We start from the raw sequence: 15,786 nt of genomic DNA, 5'->3' as shown, positions 1-15,786 counted from the left end.
CTTGACACTAAGGACATTAACCACCTACACTGCTGTCAACCCTGACACAAAATTCTACATCCCAAAGTCATCCCACTAAGGCATCAAAAGTTATTGCTGATGTTGACTGCAGCACAAGAAGCTACTGCACTTATCCTATCACACCACATTTATCCAGAAACAGAGTCACCACACCATTTACCACTTGCACACAAACACCCAACTTCATATGACCATCTTTTCTCCCACTCTAGAAAGTTCGGAAGAGGTGATTGTTCCACCAGATGCAATTGTTCCACCAGATATCAATGCAGGAAAATAAGAAACATGAAAAATCAAGGAAATATGACATCACAAAAAGAACATAGTAACTCACTGGTAACAGATCCCAAAGAAAAGGAAATTAATAAATTGTCAGAAAAACATTCAAAATAATAATCCTAAGGAAATACAGTAAGATGCAAGAAAATAAAAAGACAACCCATATAATCATGAAAACAATTTACAATATATATGTGAAATTCAACAAAAGAATAGAAAACATAAAAAAGAATGAAACAAATCTTACTGCTAAAGAATTCAATGAGTGAAATTAAAATACCATATAGACCTTTAATGATGTTTTGTGTTTATTTAGTCTCTGTTTTGTTTAGTTCTCCTCTGACATTTATTATTCTTTCCTTCTACAAATTTCTGTTCTTGCTTTTCTAGTTCCCCAAGGTGCGTCATTAGGTCATTTGTTTAAAATGTTTCTGCTGCTTTTTTTCTTTTTTTTTTTTTTTCAGTTTTTGGCCAGGGCTGGGTTTGAACCTGCCACCTCTGGTATATGGGGCCAGAACCCTACTCCTTTGAGCCACAGGTGCCACCCATGTTTCTGCTTCTCTAAAATAAGTGTTTACAGTTAATATTGCTTACTCTTAATATTGTTTTGCTTTATCCCATAGATTTTGTTATGTTATGTTTCTATGTTCATTTGTTTCAAGAAATTTTTTGGTTTCCTTCTTAATTACTTTATTGCTCTGATGGTTGCTCAGAAGCATGTTGGTTAATTTCTGTGTATTTGTAGTCTCTAAAGTTGTTCTTTTTATTGTGTTCTATTTTTATTTCATTGTTGTCTGAGAAGAGACCTCATATGATTTCATTTTTTTTAATTTCTGGAAACATGTGACCTTACATATAGTCTATCTCTACTAAAGAGAAAAATGTATATTCTGCAGATACTGGGTAAAGTGTTCTGCAGATGTTTGTTAGGTTCATTTGGTCTAAAGTACAGTTTAAAAACAATGTTTCATTATTAATTTCATGTCAAGAATATCTGTTTAATTATGAGAGTGGGATGTTGAACTCTCCAACTATTATAGTATTGGAGTCTATTTCTCCCTGTAGATCTAATATTTGCTGTCTGTATTCTAATAGGATGGTTTTGGATGCATATAGTTTAGAATTGTTATATACTACTGTGGAATTGGTCCTTTTATATTATACAATGAATGGCCTCCTTTCTCTCATTTTACTCTTTTTGACTTAAAGTCTGTTTTATCTGACTTAAGTATGGCTATTCCTGCTTGCTTTGGGTTTCTGTTTGCATGAAATATTCTTTCCCATTGCATTGCTTTTAGTCTATCAGCATCTTTACAGGTCAAATGAGTTTTTTGTCAGCAGCATATATTTGTGTTTGTTTGGTATTCATTCAGCCAGTCTATAACTTTTAAACCATTTGCATTCAATATTATAATGATATAGGAGAATTCATTCTTATCATTTTGTTGTTTTCTGGTTCTTTTGTATATTCTTTGTTCCACTCTTTGGCTCTTGTTTATCACTGTGATTTGGTGCTTTTCTGTAGCGATAATATTTAAGTCCTTTCTCTCTCTTCTTCATTTGTGTGTTTACTTTACCAATCATGCATATACTTTTATATGTTTTCATACTAGTAGATATTACCTTTTCACTTCCATGAGTAGGGCTCCCTTAAGCATTTTTGTATTTTTTTATGTAGCTCTGGGTAGAGTGCCAAGGCATCGCAGCTCACAGCAACCTCCAACTCCTGGCTTAAGCTATTCTCTTGCTTCAGCCTCCCAGTAGCTGGGACTATATGCACCCACCACAATGCCTGTCTATTTTTTTGTTGTAATTTTCATTGTTATTTGGCAGGCCCGGGCTGGATTCAAATCCACCAGCTCTGGTGTATGTGGCTGGCACCCTCTCTGCTGGGCTACAGGTGCCAAGACCCTTAAGCATTTTTGTAGTGCTGGTCTAGTTGAGATTAATTCCCTTAACTTTTGTTTGTCTGGGAAAGATTTTATTTCTCCTTCTTTTATAAAGGATAAGTTTACTGCATTTATTGTTATTGGCTAATACTATTTTTCTTTCAACACTTAGAAAATACCATACTATTCATTCCTGACCTATAAGGTCTCTGCTGATAAGTCTACTTTTTGTCAGTTGAGGGTTTCCTTATATGTGACCAGTTATATAAGGTCACATGTATGTGATTCTTGCTGTTGTTAAAATTCTCTTATTGTCTTTAACTTTTGGCAATTTGGCTTACATGTGCCATTGACATTTTTTTGTTGTATTTATTTAGGGATCTCTGAGCACCCTGTAACTGGGTGTCTAAATCAATTGGTAGACTTGAAAGTTTGTAGCTATTACCTCATTAAATAAGTTTGGATTCTCTTACCTTCTAGAAGACCCAATATTTAAATATGTGATTGCTTTATGATGTCCTGTATGGGACATAACTTATTCACTCCTTTTTATTCACTTGTCTTATGTTTTTCTGGTTGGGTTGTTTCAAAAACTTAAGCTCAAGTTTGAATATTTTTGTTCAGAAGATAAATGTATTTGAGGAGTAAAGCAAACTGGCTAACTAGAGACTTTAGCCCTCAGATCATCCCAGAATAAAGAAAAAGTTTCAGGTGAAAAAGCATACCCAGGCGGAATATGGATAGGACGGTTACAGAACGTAGTGAACATCACTACAACATTTCTCCTTCAACAAAAGGAGAAAGCTTTTCGTTAATATCAATCCCCAGGGAATTTGTAGTCCCACAGAAAAAATAGGTCAGGGGTTTAGACCTTTACTCCCCTCACACTTGTAGCAGATTGATAGCTTCTGAACTGCTGTTAAGAGCCTCTTCTCTCATGAGTCCAAGCAATGCTGCCGTTGATGAACTGAGAATTTCTTAAAAACAGAATACCAGGCTGCCAAATCACATGGGATTGCTTCCCCTAACCACAAACCAGCGTCCCTTGTATGCCTCTATCTTTGTCATGGCAACACAATCATTGGCCAACACCCCTTTGGACTGTGATAACCACAAAGGTCATGGGCTAGCACAGGACAACTGAAGAATTCCCAGAGTTCTGACTCCTAGGGTGGGCTGCCCATAGGGGATGAGAAAGTGCTATGAGCCACAAGCCTTTTGGGAACAAAGGAAAGTAGAACATATGCTCTCCTTCACCTGAGAGCCCAGAGGTACTGATACAAAATTCTCTGCACCAACCTCAGGGGAGATGTGGGTGCAAAGTGGAGTCCATATGTTCTTAACACTTTACCTGCTCCATTTTGATTAGGAAGCAATCAATGAAGTCCCGAGGGTTGTTAACATCCAGTGATTCTTGGTGTTCCTTTACTTTCTCCAAAATATAACTTTTCACAAAAGCAACATTTTTAAGTACTTTGTTATGACTCCCCGGGAAATAATCAATGAGAGCAGGGAAATTATTGCAGACCTAAAAGACAAAAAAAAATTATTAAATAAAAATACTAATTGAAGACATATGCCATAATTCAAACATAATAAGAAATATCACAGTTATGAAAATGAACAAATGCTGTCCATCATGAGGAAGAAATCTTTCCTATATACATACAGCATAGTAATTCTCTCTACATAGAAAGATTTGCAGGAAAAAATTCTGACCAGAGAATCAAACATGAGAATTGTTTCCTAGATTTATACATAATATTTATAATGTAAAAGCACCTTTTTTTTCATTTTTGTATCAATTATTCCTCACAGCCTTCAAATGTAAGATAGAATGAATTACCATTATTGATATTTTATAGATCACAACACATTTTAAGTAACTTTGGGAAACTTGATTGAGAGCACAAATTAGTCCCTGCTTTATTTATTTCTATCAAGTAGCCTCAGAAATGGAATCCACATCTTTAGAAGCAGGAGGGACTCAAAGATACCTTGAAAGCAACTGTACCAGAGAAGTCAAGTGACCTCCCTAAGATGACACAATTTAGGTAAAGCGTGGGACTTGCCAATTCAGCACAGAGTAAAATTATGATTGTTGCTTCTCATCCATAAACCATAAAACCAATCATTTTGTCACTCCTAACTCAGATACCTTGTAAGATAGGATGCCTTCTGAGGCATCAAACACTGCTATGCAGTGTTGCCTAGCAGTTTGCTGAAGGATTATTTCTATGGTCTCAAATACTCTCTTTCCTTGTGGAAAAATGATCTTCTCAAATTAGGATATTTCTGTCAGGTAATATGACAAACGAATCTCTAAGTCTTGATTGGGAGGCAAGCCTTGTGGGTAACAAAAGCATTCAGAAGGTCCTGGATGTCCTTTGAGTAAAATAAGCACAGTTTGGACAGTTACCAAAGTACTTCACAGAAACAGGACTTTGGGTTCAGTGAAAAAGTCACTATACCGGGAGTTCATGGGCTTGAAAGCCAGTGCTTTATTTGGGCATTCATTTCCCATGTGTATGTAAAGGGTTGAAGGATCTTTCCAAGATGTTCATCCCATGACGTTCTGGATAAGACAGCAGAATTCAAACATGCCCTTCATAGCTAGGTCCATATGGAATTTTGGGCTTGTGAGAGAAAAGAGGATAGTGGTTTCTCAGAAGAAAAAGATCATGATCCCACCTGCATCCATGGAGAGCTCAGAATTCTGACGTTTTCATTCAATTTTTCCATCAAGTGAAGGAAATTCTGATCTCTGTAATCAAAACGATTCTGGAAAATAATGGAGCAGATCACATTGCAAGGTGCACAGCTCAGCATAAAAGTGGGATCACAAGGTGAGGCTAAAAATTAGAAATAATATTAAAATACATTAAAATGCAAATTAAAAATAATTTGTCTTTATTAACAGGTAGAGGTATTTTAGATGCAAAAAAAGCATTTGATAAAATTCAACATCCTTTTCTAATTAGAACTCTGAAGAATATAGGCAGAAGTGGCAAGCCATCTATGACAAACACACACCTAATATTATACTGAAGGGGGGAAAACTGAAAGCTTTTCCACTCAGAATCGGAACCAGAGAAGGTTGTCCTCTATCACCACTACTATTCAACAGTGTGCTAGAAGTTCTAGCCAATACAATCAGGCAAGAGAAAGTAATAAAGGGCATCCAAATGGGGGCAGAGGAAGTGAAACTCTCCCTCTTTGCTGACGATATGATCTTATACTTAGAGAACCCCAAAGACTCAACCACAAGATTCCTAGAAGTGATTAAAAAATACAGTAATGGGGGCAGCACCTGTGGCTCAAAGGAGTAGGGCACTGGCCCCATATGCTAGAGGTGGTGGGTTCAAATCCAGCCCCGGCTAAAAACTGCAAAAAAATAAAATAAATAAAGTAATGGCTCAGGATTAAAATCAATGTCCACAAATAAGTAGCCTTTATATGTCAATAACAGCCAAGATGAGAAGCTAATCAAGGACATAATTCCCTTCTCAATAGCTTCAAAAAAATGAAATACCTAGGAATATACCTCACAAAAGAGGTGAAGGACCTCTATAAAGAAAACTACAAACCCCTAAGAAAAGAAATAGCAGAAGATATTAACAAATGGAAGAACATACTATGTTCATGGCTGGTAAGAATCAACATTATTAAAATGTCTATACTTCCCAAAGTGCTCTACAGAGTCAATGCAATCCCCATTAAAATATCAACATCATTAACCAGTGTGATGAAAATATTTCAAATTGTATACAAAACCAGCGCATGGCACCCCATGATTGAATTAATGTACACAGCCATGATTTAATTTAAAAAAAATCAACATTATATTTTGAAGACTTGGAAAAAATAATTCTTTGTTTTGTATGGAACCAGAAGAAACTCTGTATAGCCAACACATTTCTTAGTAATAAAAACAAAGCCGGGGGCATCAGTCTACCAAACTTTAGGCTGCACTACCAGGCCATAGTTATCAAAACAGCATGGTAATGGCACAAAAATAGAGACATAGACATCTGGAAACGAATAGAAAACCAGGAAATAAAACTAAAATCTTACATCCACCTAATCTTTGATAAACCGAACATACACTGGGGGAAAGAATCCCTATTCAATAAACGGTGCTGGGAGAACAGGATATCCATATGTCAAAGACTAAAACTGGACCTGCACCTTTCTCCACTCACTAAAAATTGATTCAAAATGGATAAAAGACATAAATCTAAGGCATGAAACAATAAAAATCCTCTAAGAAAGTGTGGGGAAAACACTTGAAGCTATCGGCCTGGGGAAAGACCTTAAGAGAAAGACTTCCGTGGCAATTGCAACAACAACCAAAAAGAAACAAATGGGACTTAATCAGACTGAAAAGCTTCTGTACAGCTAAAGACAATAACCAAAGCAAATAGACAACCTACACAATGGGAAAGGATATTTGCACATTTTGAATCAGATAAAAGCTTAATAACTAGGATCTATAGAGAAATCAAATTATCCACATGAAAAAAGCCAACAATCCCATATATCAATGTGCAAGAGAGAGTAATAAAAGCTTCTCTAAAGACAGACGAATGACTAACATATGAAAAAATGCTCATTGTCCCTAATTATTAGAGATGCAAATCAAAACCACCCTGAGATATCATCTAACCCCAGCAAGAGTGGCCCACATCACAAAATCTCAAAACTGCAGATGCTGGCATGGATGTGGAGAGAAGGGAACACTTTTACGCTGCTGGTGGGACTGCAAATTAATACAACCTTTTTGGAAAGAAGTGTGGAGAACCCTCAAAGAACTGAAACTAGACCTCCCATTTGATCCTGCAATCCCATTACTGAACATCTACTCAGAAGAAAAAAGAATCCTTTTACCATAAGGACACTTATGGTAAAGGACTATTATTTTATTTTAATTGTTGTTTATCACAGCTAAATTTACAATTGCCAATGTAGAAACAGCCTAAATGCCCACCAACCCAGGAATGGATTAACAAGCTGTGGTATATGTATACCATAGAATACTATTCAGCCATTAAAAAAGATGGAGACTTTACATCTTTTGTATTAACCTGGATGGAAGTGGAACACATTCTTCTTAGTAAAGCATCACAAAAATAGAGAAGCAAGAATCATACGTACTCAATTCTGATATGAGGACAATTAATAACCTAGTACACAGTGTGGGGTGGGAGAAGAGGAAAGCAGGGAGAAGGAAGGAGGGAGCAGTTGGGGTTCATGATATCTGGCACACGTTGGGGTGGGTAGGACACAAAATAAGAGGCTCTTTATCTAACAAATGCAATCAGTGTAACCTGGTTCTTTGTATCCTCAATGAATCCCCAACAATTAAAATAAAATAAAATAAATAAAATGAAATGAAATGAAATAACATAAAATAAAATAAATTTCCTTAATCTGATCATCAGTTAGGCCAAATCTATCATTTTACAGTCAAGCAAATTAAATTATAGAAAAGGTTTCCTTTTTGGGGGAGGGATCCCCAAGATAAAATTTTTGTAATCACATGACCAACACACTTTGTATATAAGGAGCTCCTAAATTCACATCTATGATTGCTAAATAAGAGTGACTTGAATCACAATTGTTCTGAATTAATGGTGGGACAAGGAAAAACAGGAAACCTTATGCCAGACTCCCTTAGACATTACAGGGCAATATGCTTTTAGAAAAAGTTTCATTCTAATTTATGGCTTTCACATGAAAGCTATAACCCAGTTATAACCCAAGAATAGGGGGAAGGGGGAAAAGAGAGGGAAGGGAGGGGGGAGGTGGGTGGAGGGAGGGTGATTGGTGGGATTACACCTGCGGTGCATCTTACAAGGGTATATGTGAAACTTAGTAAATGTAGAATGTAAATGTCTTAACACAATAACTAAGAAAATGCCAGGAAGGCTATGTTAACCAGTGTGATGAAAATGTGTCAAATGGTCTATAAAACCAGTGTATGGTGCCCCATGATCGCATTAATGTACACAGCTATGTTTTAATTAAAAAAAAAAAAGAAAAAGTTTCATTTTAGCCTAAAGGGTAGAGGGTAATTTGAGAAGCCTTGGGGATTTTGTCCCTGTCTGTCATCCATAAACAAAATGTAATTTTCAGTCTTTCCTTCCACTATATTTGGAAGAGAGGATTTTTAAAAGGTAATTTAGAATTGGAGCTAATAATTGCGTTTATCATGACAAGAATTTCATAAGTTAGTGGAATTGGTACTGGGAGAAAAACAATTACCACAGATTTCTAATCCAAAATCCAATAAAATGGGAGGGGGAAGAATAAACATAACTAAAAACACAGTCAAATTACACTGAAGGAAGTTGAGGTAAAGGGTTACTGATAATAGTGGAAATCTATTTAAATGAAGAATTTTATAAATTGGTATTTTATATTTTGCATAATTTTACTATAGCATAAGTTTACTCAAAATATGTAAATTAGCAGAGTGTTTAGTAACAAATAATTAATACTGATATTTTAAGTAGTGCTCTGTTTATAAAGAAATAATAATTGATGAGAATTGTACTAAGTTATGCCTAAGCCATTAAAACCATACATAGGCCCATTGTTGGCCAAAAGTGTAGCAAGGCCGAGGAAAACCATACAGACATGTCAGTGAAGCTGACTATAGAAACAGGTCTAGTTCAGGAAAAGCATAGGTCATGTGGTTCATAATCCATAAATATGTGAGAAGGTCATTCCCATGACCACCACTTGCCAAGTATTCTCTGGTGAAATGTTGTGGCATAGGTAACTTGCATTCATGACATGGGTAAAACATTGCTCTTTAACTCATTCTAAAAATAAACTCAAAACTTATATTCATTTCCTTTAGGTAAATACTGGATTGAATACTGGATTGATTGAATTGAATTACTTCTTTGAGAAATTTCCCTACTATTTTTCATAGATATGACTTTTAGGGGGGAAAAAAAAGACATCCACACTCAGATGTTTATTGCAGCACACTTCACAACTGCAAAGATGTGGAACCAAATCAAGTGCAAAAAAATTCATGAGGGATTTTAATAAAATGTGGTATAGGCATACCATGGAGTACTAATCACACATAAAAAGTGTGAATTATACCTTTTGCAAAAATCTGGGTGGAATTAGAGACCATTCTACTAAATGAAGCATCTCAAACATAGAAAAATAAACACAACATGACTCCTAAATTAAAATCTATGACTGCACATGTACACAGAGGAAAACAAAACTCATTGGAAATCAGCAAGGAGGAAAAGAAGGGAAGAAAGGAGCAAAAACCTACCTAATGGGGATGATGAACACTATTTGGGTGATGCACAAACTATATCCAGGACTCAAGCTTTGCAAACGCAATCAATGTAATCCAAAATCTTTGCACTCTCTTAATATTTTAAAATGAAATACAAATAAACTTTTAATAATATTTTTCTAAAATACCTATATTCATGATTTCTGATTTGAAAACAAAGAAACAATGTTTGGGAGATGACAGGATTAAATGACCTTGTATGCAGCACCGTATGCACAATCATGCCTGTACACACAGGACAGACACACACAAGCTCCCTGGGTCTCTTCATCTAACATTGTTCACTTGAAGGCTGACAACCAGGACTCATGATGAAACATCAGGCTGCCCCTGAATGTGTTCAAAGAACACAGCAGTCTTTTCAGGGCAGTGATACTGAGTGAGAGTCACTCACCCTTGGTTTTTCTCAACTCCTCCACAAGGCAGCGGGCCTCCTCTTGGACACGTTCTTCAAGGCTCCTCTTCCCCATCCCAAAATTCCGCAGGGTCATGAGGGAGAAGCGCCGTGTCTCCTTCCACCTATTTCCATTGCTAAAAATGATGCCTACCAGGATAGGAAACAGAAAGTAGGCGAGAAATCCCAGGAGGAGGGAGCTGACACTCCACAGCCATGTAGGTGGGACAAGCTCTGCCCTGGGAGCTCTTCAAGCCTCTGGGTCCATCCCCCCCACCCCCTTCACCATTGCTGACTCAGCCACATGTACACCTACCATGTCCTCTATTAGCTCTTTCAGCCAGTGGGAAACTGCCTCTTCCAGAAAACTCCTCTCCATGATCAATCAGAGCTTCCTTCACTGCTTCATATCCATGCAACACCACAGCCGGCTTCATGCCCAAATGCACAGTGAACACAGGGCCATAGGCTTTTGAGAGCTAAGGAAAAGAATACAGAAATAGCAAAAGCCAGTATTTGATCCATATATTATGCTTAATTTGAACTGATATTATCACTATTTTTTTTGATGCTTTTATTATGCTACACACAGCTTCAAACATTACTGAATTTTATACACAGTAGATGATGCTGTGCAAGGTATTGGCCCAGCCAGTTTGTATACAGATTACAATTAATCCTCACATCAACACATTCAGCACATTTATTTTCTCTGTTTTAAACAAGGAAACTGAGTTCAGAGAACCCCAAATATACTTCCAATATTAGATAGCTAACATTAAAAAACCCAAAATTTAAACTTATATAAACTGCGATGATTGAGCAAATTTGTAGTATCCCCATGCCCACTTTGGTACCAAATACCCAGCTGCCTACTTCTAGATCACCTCTGAAACTTTCCTCATGGAGATTCTCACAACATAGCCATATGATGAAGACTAGAAAGCTATATTTTTAAATGGTCCCCAGGTAATTCTAATGCCCACATGCTGGTATTAATAACACAAAAAGCACATAATAGCACAGCACCAGGACACATGACGTCTGGAAACACAATCCACCAGCCTTCTCACTCACAGACAGTGGGTTTTAGCAGAACTGAAAAAAATTCTGATACCACCAATTGCACTTTGATGGATTTCTTCTTTTTTCATTCATTTATTCTAATCCAGAACACATATTTCCTTAACATCGGGCATGAATTCATTTTTCAAAAAAGTTCAAATTTTAAGACTATTCCAAATAAAACACATGGCCAATATTATAGATGATTCATTGAATAAACTCTATAATCACACAGGCTTCCCTTACTATTTTTACCCTGAGCCAAAAATCATTCAAAATGACTACAAAACAAAGAAGGGACACCAAACTCCAAACTTTCGCCACTTTATAATTTTTTTTTTTTTTTAGACAGTCTCACTATGTCGCCCCCTGTAGAGTACTGTGGCGTCACAACTCACAGCAACCTCAAACTCTTGGGCTTAAGAGATTCTGTTGCCTCAGCCTCCCAAGCAGCTGGGACCTACAGGCACCTGGCACAATGCCTGGCTATTTTTTGTTGCAGTTGTCATTGTTGTTTAGCTGGCTTGGGCTGGGTTCAAACGAGGCAGCCTCGGTGTTTGTGGCTGGTGCTGTAACCACTGTGCTACGGACACCACACCCACTTCATCATTTTGAATCTACTGTCCAAAAACCTAAGTGTTTCTCAATGCACAAAAAGCATTATTTCTATTTACTATCTCTGGCAATGACAAACTGAAAAAGGCACAGAAACATCCAAGTATTTTGCCGTACAATGATCTATTGTAATAGTATGCCTCTAGGAGTATATTTTACACATTAAAAAACAGGCATCAGTGTATTTACCCATTTTTAAGCCGCTGGAAGAACATAAAATATACTTACATTAGTTAAAGATTTGCTGATATGCTTAATATCCAACTGTAGGATATTTCCAATAATAGGGAGAGGAGAGGGACCTGGAGGGAGCTTCTCTCTCTCTGACCTCTGTCTCCAGAGGGAAAGGAGAAGCAAACAGGAGAGACAGAGCACCAGGGCCACAGTGGGGTCCATTGCAGCCTTCTCTTGCAGCTAAGACAACAGTGAGCTTGCACCCCAAGGCTTTTATAATGCTCCCTGCCAATTCACTTTTGTCCTCTTTGACATATAAATCGGCAAATCAGCTAGATGCACCTTATGCTCATTACTAAGTGGAATTTGGCCCCTTGATAGAGATCAAAATAAAATGTTCTTTACGCTTGTTCTCCTTCTTTGTAGTACCAACCCTGTAAATTTGGGATTAATTGAACTTTGTTGGATTCCGAGTATTGCTAATGAAAACAAATAAAACAAATGGTTCAAATGTGCAGCCACGATTGGGAAATATTCAAGTCAATGATTCACACCAAAAAATTACTCAAAATTCTAGAGCATCAGACTAATGACTTAGATAGAAATCAGTATTTTTATGCCTTATATAAAAAAGTCATACTATGTCAAAGATTAGCAGACTTTGTCCACAATAATGAAATAAATTCAAATACTTAATATGTTCTATCAGATACAGAACACCCTAAACATAATATGGATAACATAAGTCATATACTTGTATAAGCAAACATATGTCAAGTAATTGGCTCAGCAAACATATGTGATTTTTCACCTCAAATTCTCTAGGAAAACTCATGAAAGCAGGATCCATATGAAATTAAAGCCCCTGGCTTGATACCTGTAGCACAGTGGTTATGGCACCAGCGACATACACTGAGGGTGGTGGGTTCAAACCCGGCCCAGGCCAGTTAAACAATCACAACTGCAATAAAAAATAGCTGGGCATTGTGGTAGGTGCCTGCAGTCCCAGCTGCTTGGGAGGCTGAGGCAAGAGAATCGCTTAAGCCCAAGAGTTTGAGGTTGCTGTGAGCTGTGATGCCACAGCATTCTACTGTGGGTGACAGAGTGAAACTCTGTCTCAAAAAAGGAATTGAACCTCCTTATTTGACTTCAATAATAACAGTACTGAAGGTCATCAAGAAAAGAAATACTCTCCACCACTGGAAAGATAAAAGATGCTCAGTGCAACTGACATAAGAGCCAATCTCAGAAAATTTAGTTGGGAGGACTTGACAAACTATGACTTCTCCCCTACCCAATTACCTCCAGACACAGCTTCTTCTGGTGTTGGTCTGTCATTGTTGGATGAAATAATACACAACAAAGAGTAGCAATTATAGACAGAACACCACTGTGGATTCAGTAAAGAATGGGAGATAGGAAATCATTAAATGGACCCACTACACAGAACCACCACAAAGTTCAGATCTGAACAGGGGATGATATTCAGTGGAGAACCTAAATTCAACTAGAATGATATACATTACAAATTCACTAATGACAATATTTTTTCAAAGGTGTGCTCTGTAAAGTTATCATCATATTCAATCTAAATTGACTAATGAAGTTATTTCCAGGTCTTTTATTAAGAAAAATATGTCAAGACACAGTTGCATAATGTTTTATTAGTCATGTTAGCAATGATTGTAAAAATATATAAAAAATTCTGCACCCATCCTATATCCCTTTTGACTCTTTCAATACCTAAAGTAAAATTAATCCATTTTAGAGATGAGTAAACTAAGTCTCAGAGACTCAGTACCTTGACCAAGAACTTGGTGTCTGAAGGTGATAAATCTGAGGCTGCAACCTCTACCCCCTGTGTCTTGCACCCTTCCCTGCCAGGTAAACATTGAGTTCAACTGAGTTCACGAACATTGACTCATGCTGTACCATGATTCGAAATTACCTTATTCAGCTTTTTTGCTGGTTTTCAAAATAAATATTAATTTAGTTAATAATTACAGCATCAGTTTACTTAAATGGGGGATCAAAAGAGTTTGTTTTCATACCCCACACTAGTACAGTGAGTCCAGGTCTTGCTGAACTCTTTACCTGAGACAAAGAGAAGCAGTACTTTAGTGCCTGACTCACATAGCATTAAACTCTACAAGACCACACCAATGAGAGAGAGAGTTGGGTTTTGTTTCTTTATTTGAGCAGAATCTTACTCTTTCCCCCTGAGTAGAGTGCTATAGCATCATCAGTCATCATAGCTCACAGCAACCTCAACTCCTGGGCTTAAGAAATCCTCTTGCCTCAGTCTCCTGAGTACTTGGGACTGCAGGCAACCACCATGACACTGAATAGTTTTTTTCTATTTTTAATAGAAACAGGATCTTTCTCTTGCTCAGGCTGGTATCAAACTCTTGAGCTCAGGCAATCCGCCCCTCTCAGCCTCCCAGAGTGCTAGGATTATAGCATGAACTACCACACCCAGGCAAACCAATATGTTTTGAATAAAAGAAGCTCAGTTTCAGTTTTTAAGTAGCTTATTTTTTTCCTTTTTGACCCTTTTGAACTTTTGCTTTGTAATATAACAATATACAAATTTATAAAATACAAAAGTAATTTTGGTACACTGATAAATTGCATTGTGGTGAATTCAGGACTTTTAGTATACCCATCACTGGAGTAATGGACATTGTACCAATTACATAATTTCTGATCCTTTCCCTCCCCTCAACTTCTCCCACACTTTCAAGTCTCCAATGTCTATCATTCTGCCCTCAAGGTCCATGTGTACACATCACTTATCTCCCACTTACAAGTGAGAACAGGCAGCATTTGTCTTTCGGTTTCTGAGTTATTTCACTTATGATAATGGACTCCAGTTCATCCATCTTGAAGCAAAAGAGATAATTTCACTCTTTATGGATGAATAGTATTACATTATGTATATATACTACATTTTATTTGTACAATTCTCCATCACTAATCACCAGAGAAGTGTAATTAAAACAATCATGAGAGATTATCTTACAATAATAAGAATGGCAATAGTATAATTACACTTATTCATGTTGGCTGCAAATTTATAAAAGAAGGGGCTAAATTAATTGGAAATAAGTCTAAATGAGAGTTAAAAAATTTAAAAATAATTTTTTATATATACATGTGTTAATTAGGTTTCCACTTTTTGCCTTCACAAAATTAAAAAAGGCTTAAAATTTAATAACAATTACAATGTTTAAGATAAGGACTAGGAACAAAAACCTCGTAAAGAATGAATAACAATAAATACATTCAAAATTGCTGCATCAAAATATTAAGCAATAATAATAATAATGCAAAGAAAGTAACATTCACATTGTCAAATAAGAGTGTGCCTATTATAGAATGCTTTGACTCTGAGGTTCAGTATGGAGTCATCAGTTAACTTCTTATTATTTCTTTTTTTCCAAAGTCTCAAAAATAGATAACTAATATTTATAAATAAAAGTAAAAGATAATTTCAAAAAATAGATCATGCCAAATCGTATAGACAATAGAAAAAGAAAAAATGCTTCAAACTCATTCTACTTAATCTGGATACACTTGATATTAAAATTGGAGAAAATATATTATTATAAAGAGGAAATTACAAACATATTTTACTTATAAATGAGGATGTAATATCCTAACCAACATATTAACAAGTTGAATTAAAAATTAATGTTTAAGTAATGTACTTTGGTCAAAATTAAATCCAATTTATATGAGAATTAGTCACTATTTTCTTTTCTTTTTTTTTTCTTCTTTTCCTTTCCCTCATCCCCTTCCTCCTTCTCTGTCTGGTCTCCCAGTCCCCCATACCCCACCTGTCATTAATTGTCATTAATTGTCCTCATATCAAAGTTGTATGCATAGGATTCATACTTCTCCATTCCTGTGATGCTTCACTGAGAACAATGTGTTCCACCTCCATCCAGGTTAGTACAAATGCTTCAAAATCTCCATTTTCTTAATGGCTGAATAATATTCCATGGTATACATATACC

At 36.4% G+C, this 15,786-nt stretch overlaps 1 protein-coding gene across 1 annotated transcript in view; it reads right to left on the bottom strand.

Annotated features, from left to right (window-relative positions):
- The window catches only part of LOC128580645 (cytochrome P450 2C19-like), a 41,639-nt gene extending 29,577 nt beyond the window's left edge, over positions 1–12,062 (bottom strand). Inside the window, exons 1-5 of the mRNA XM_053582776.1 lie at positions 11,822–12,062; positions 10,230–10,392; positions 9,914–10,063; positions 4,881–5,041; positions 3,541–3,717 (exon numbers count right to left, since the gene is read on the bottom strand). Of these exons, the coding sequence (XP_053438751.1) occupies positions 3,541–3,717; positions 4,881–5,041; positions 9,914–10,063; positions 10,230–10,392; positions 11,822–11,989 (819 nt within the window). The 5' untranslated portion in view covers positions 11,990–12,062. The remainder of the gene's footprint in view (positions 1–3,540; positions 3,718–4,880; positions 5,042–9,913; positions 10,064–10,229; positions 10,393–11,821) is intronic.
- Positions 12,063–15,786: the final 3,724 nt, after the last annotated feature.

This window comes from Nycticebus coucang, chromosome 3, assembly GCF_027406575.1.
Source record: "Nycticebus coucang isolate mNycCou1 chromosome 3, mNycCou1.pri, whole genome shotgun sequence".
Lineage (NCBI taxonomy): Eukaryota > Metazoa > Chordata > Mammalia > Primates > Lorisidae > Nycticebus > Nycticebus coucang.
Note: the sequence above shows the minus strand (reverse complement) of the source record. Positions and strands in the feature narration are given on the sequence as shown.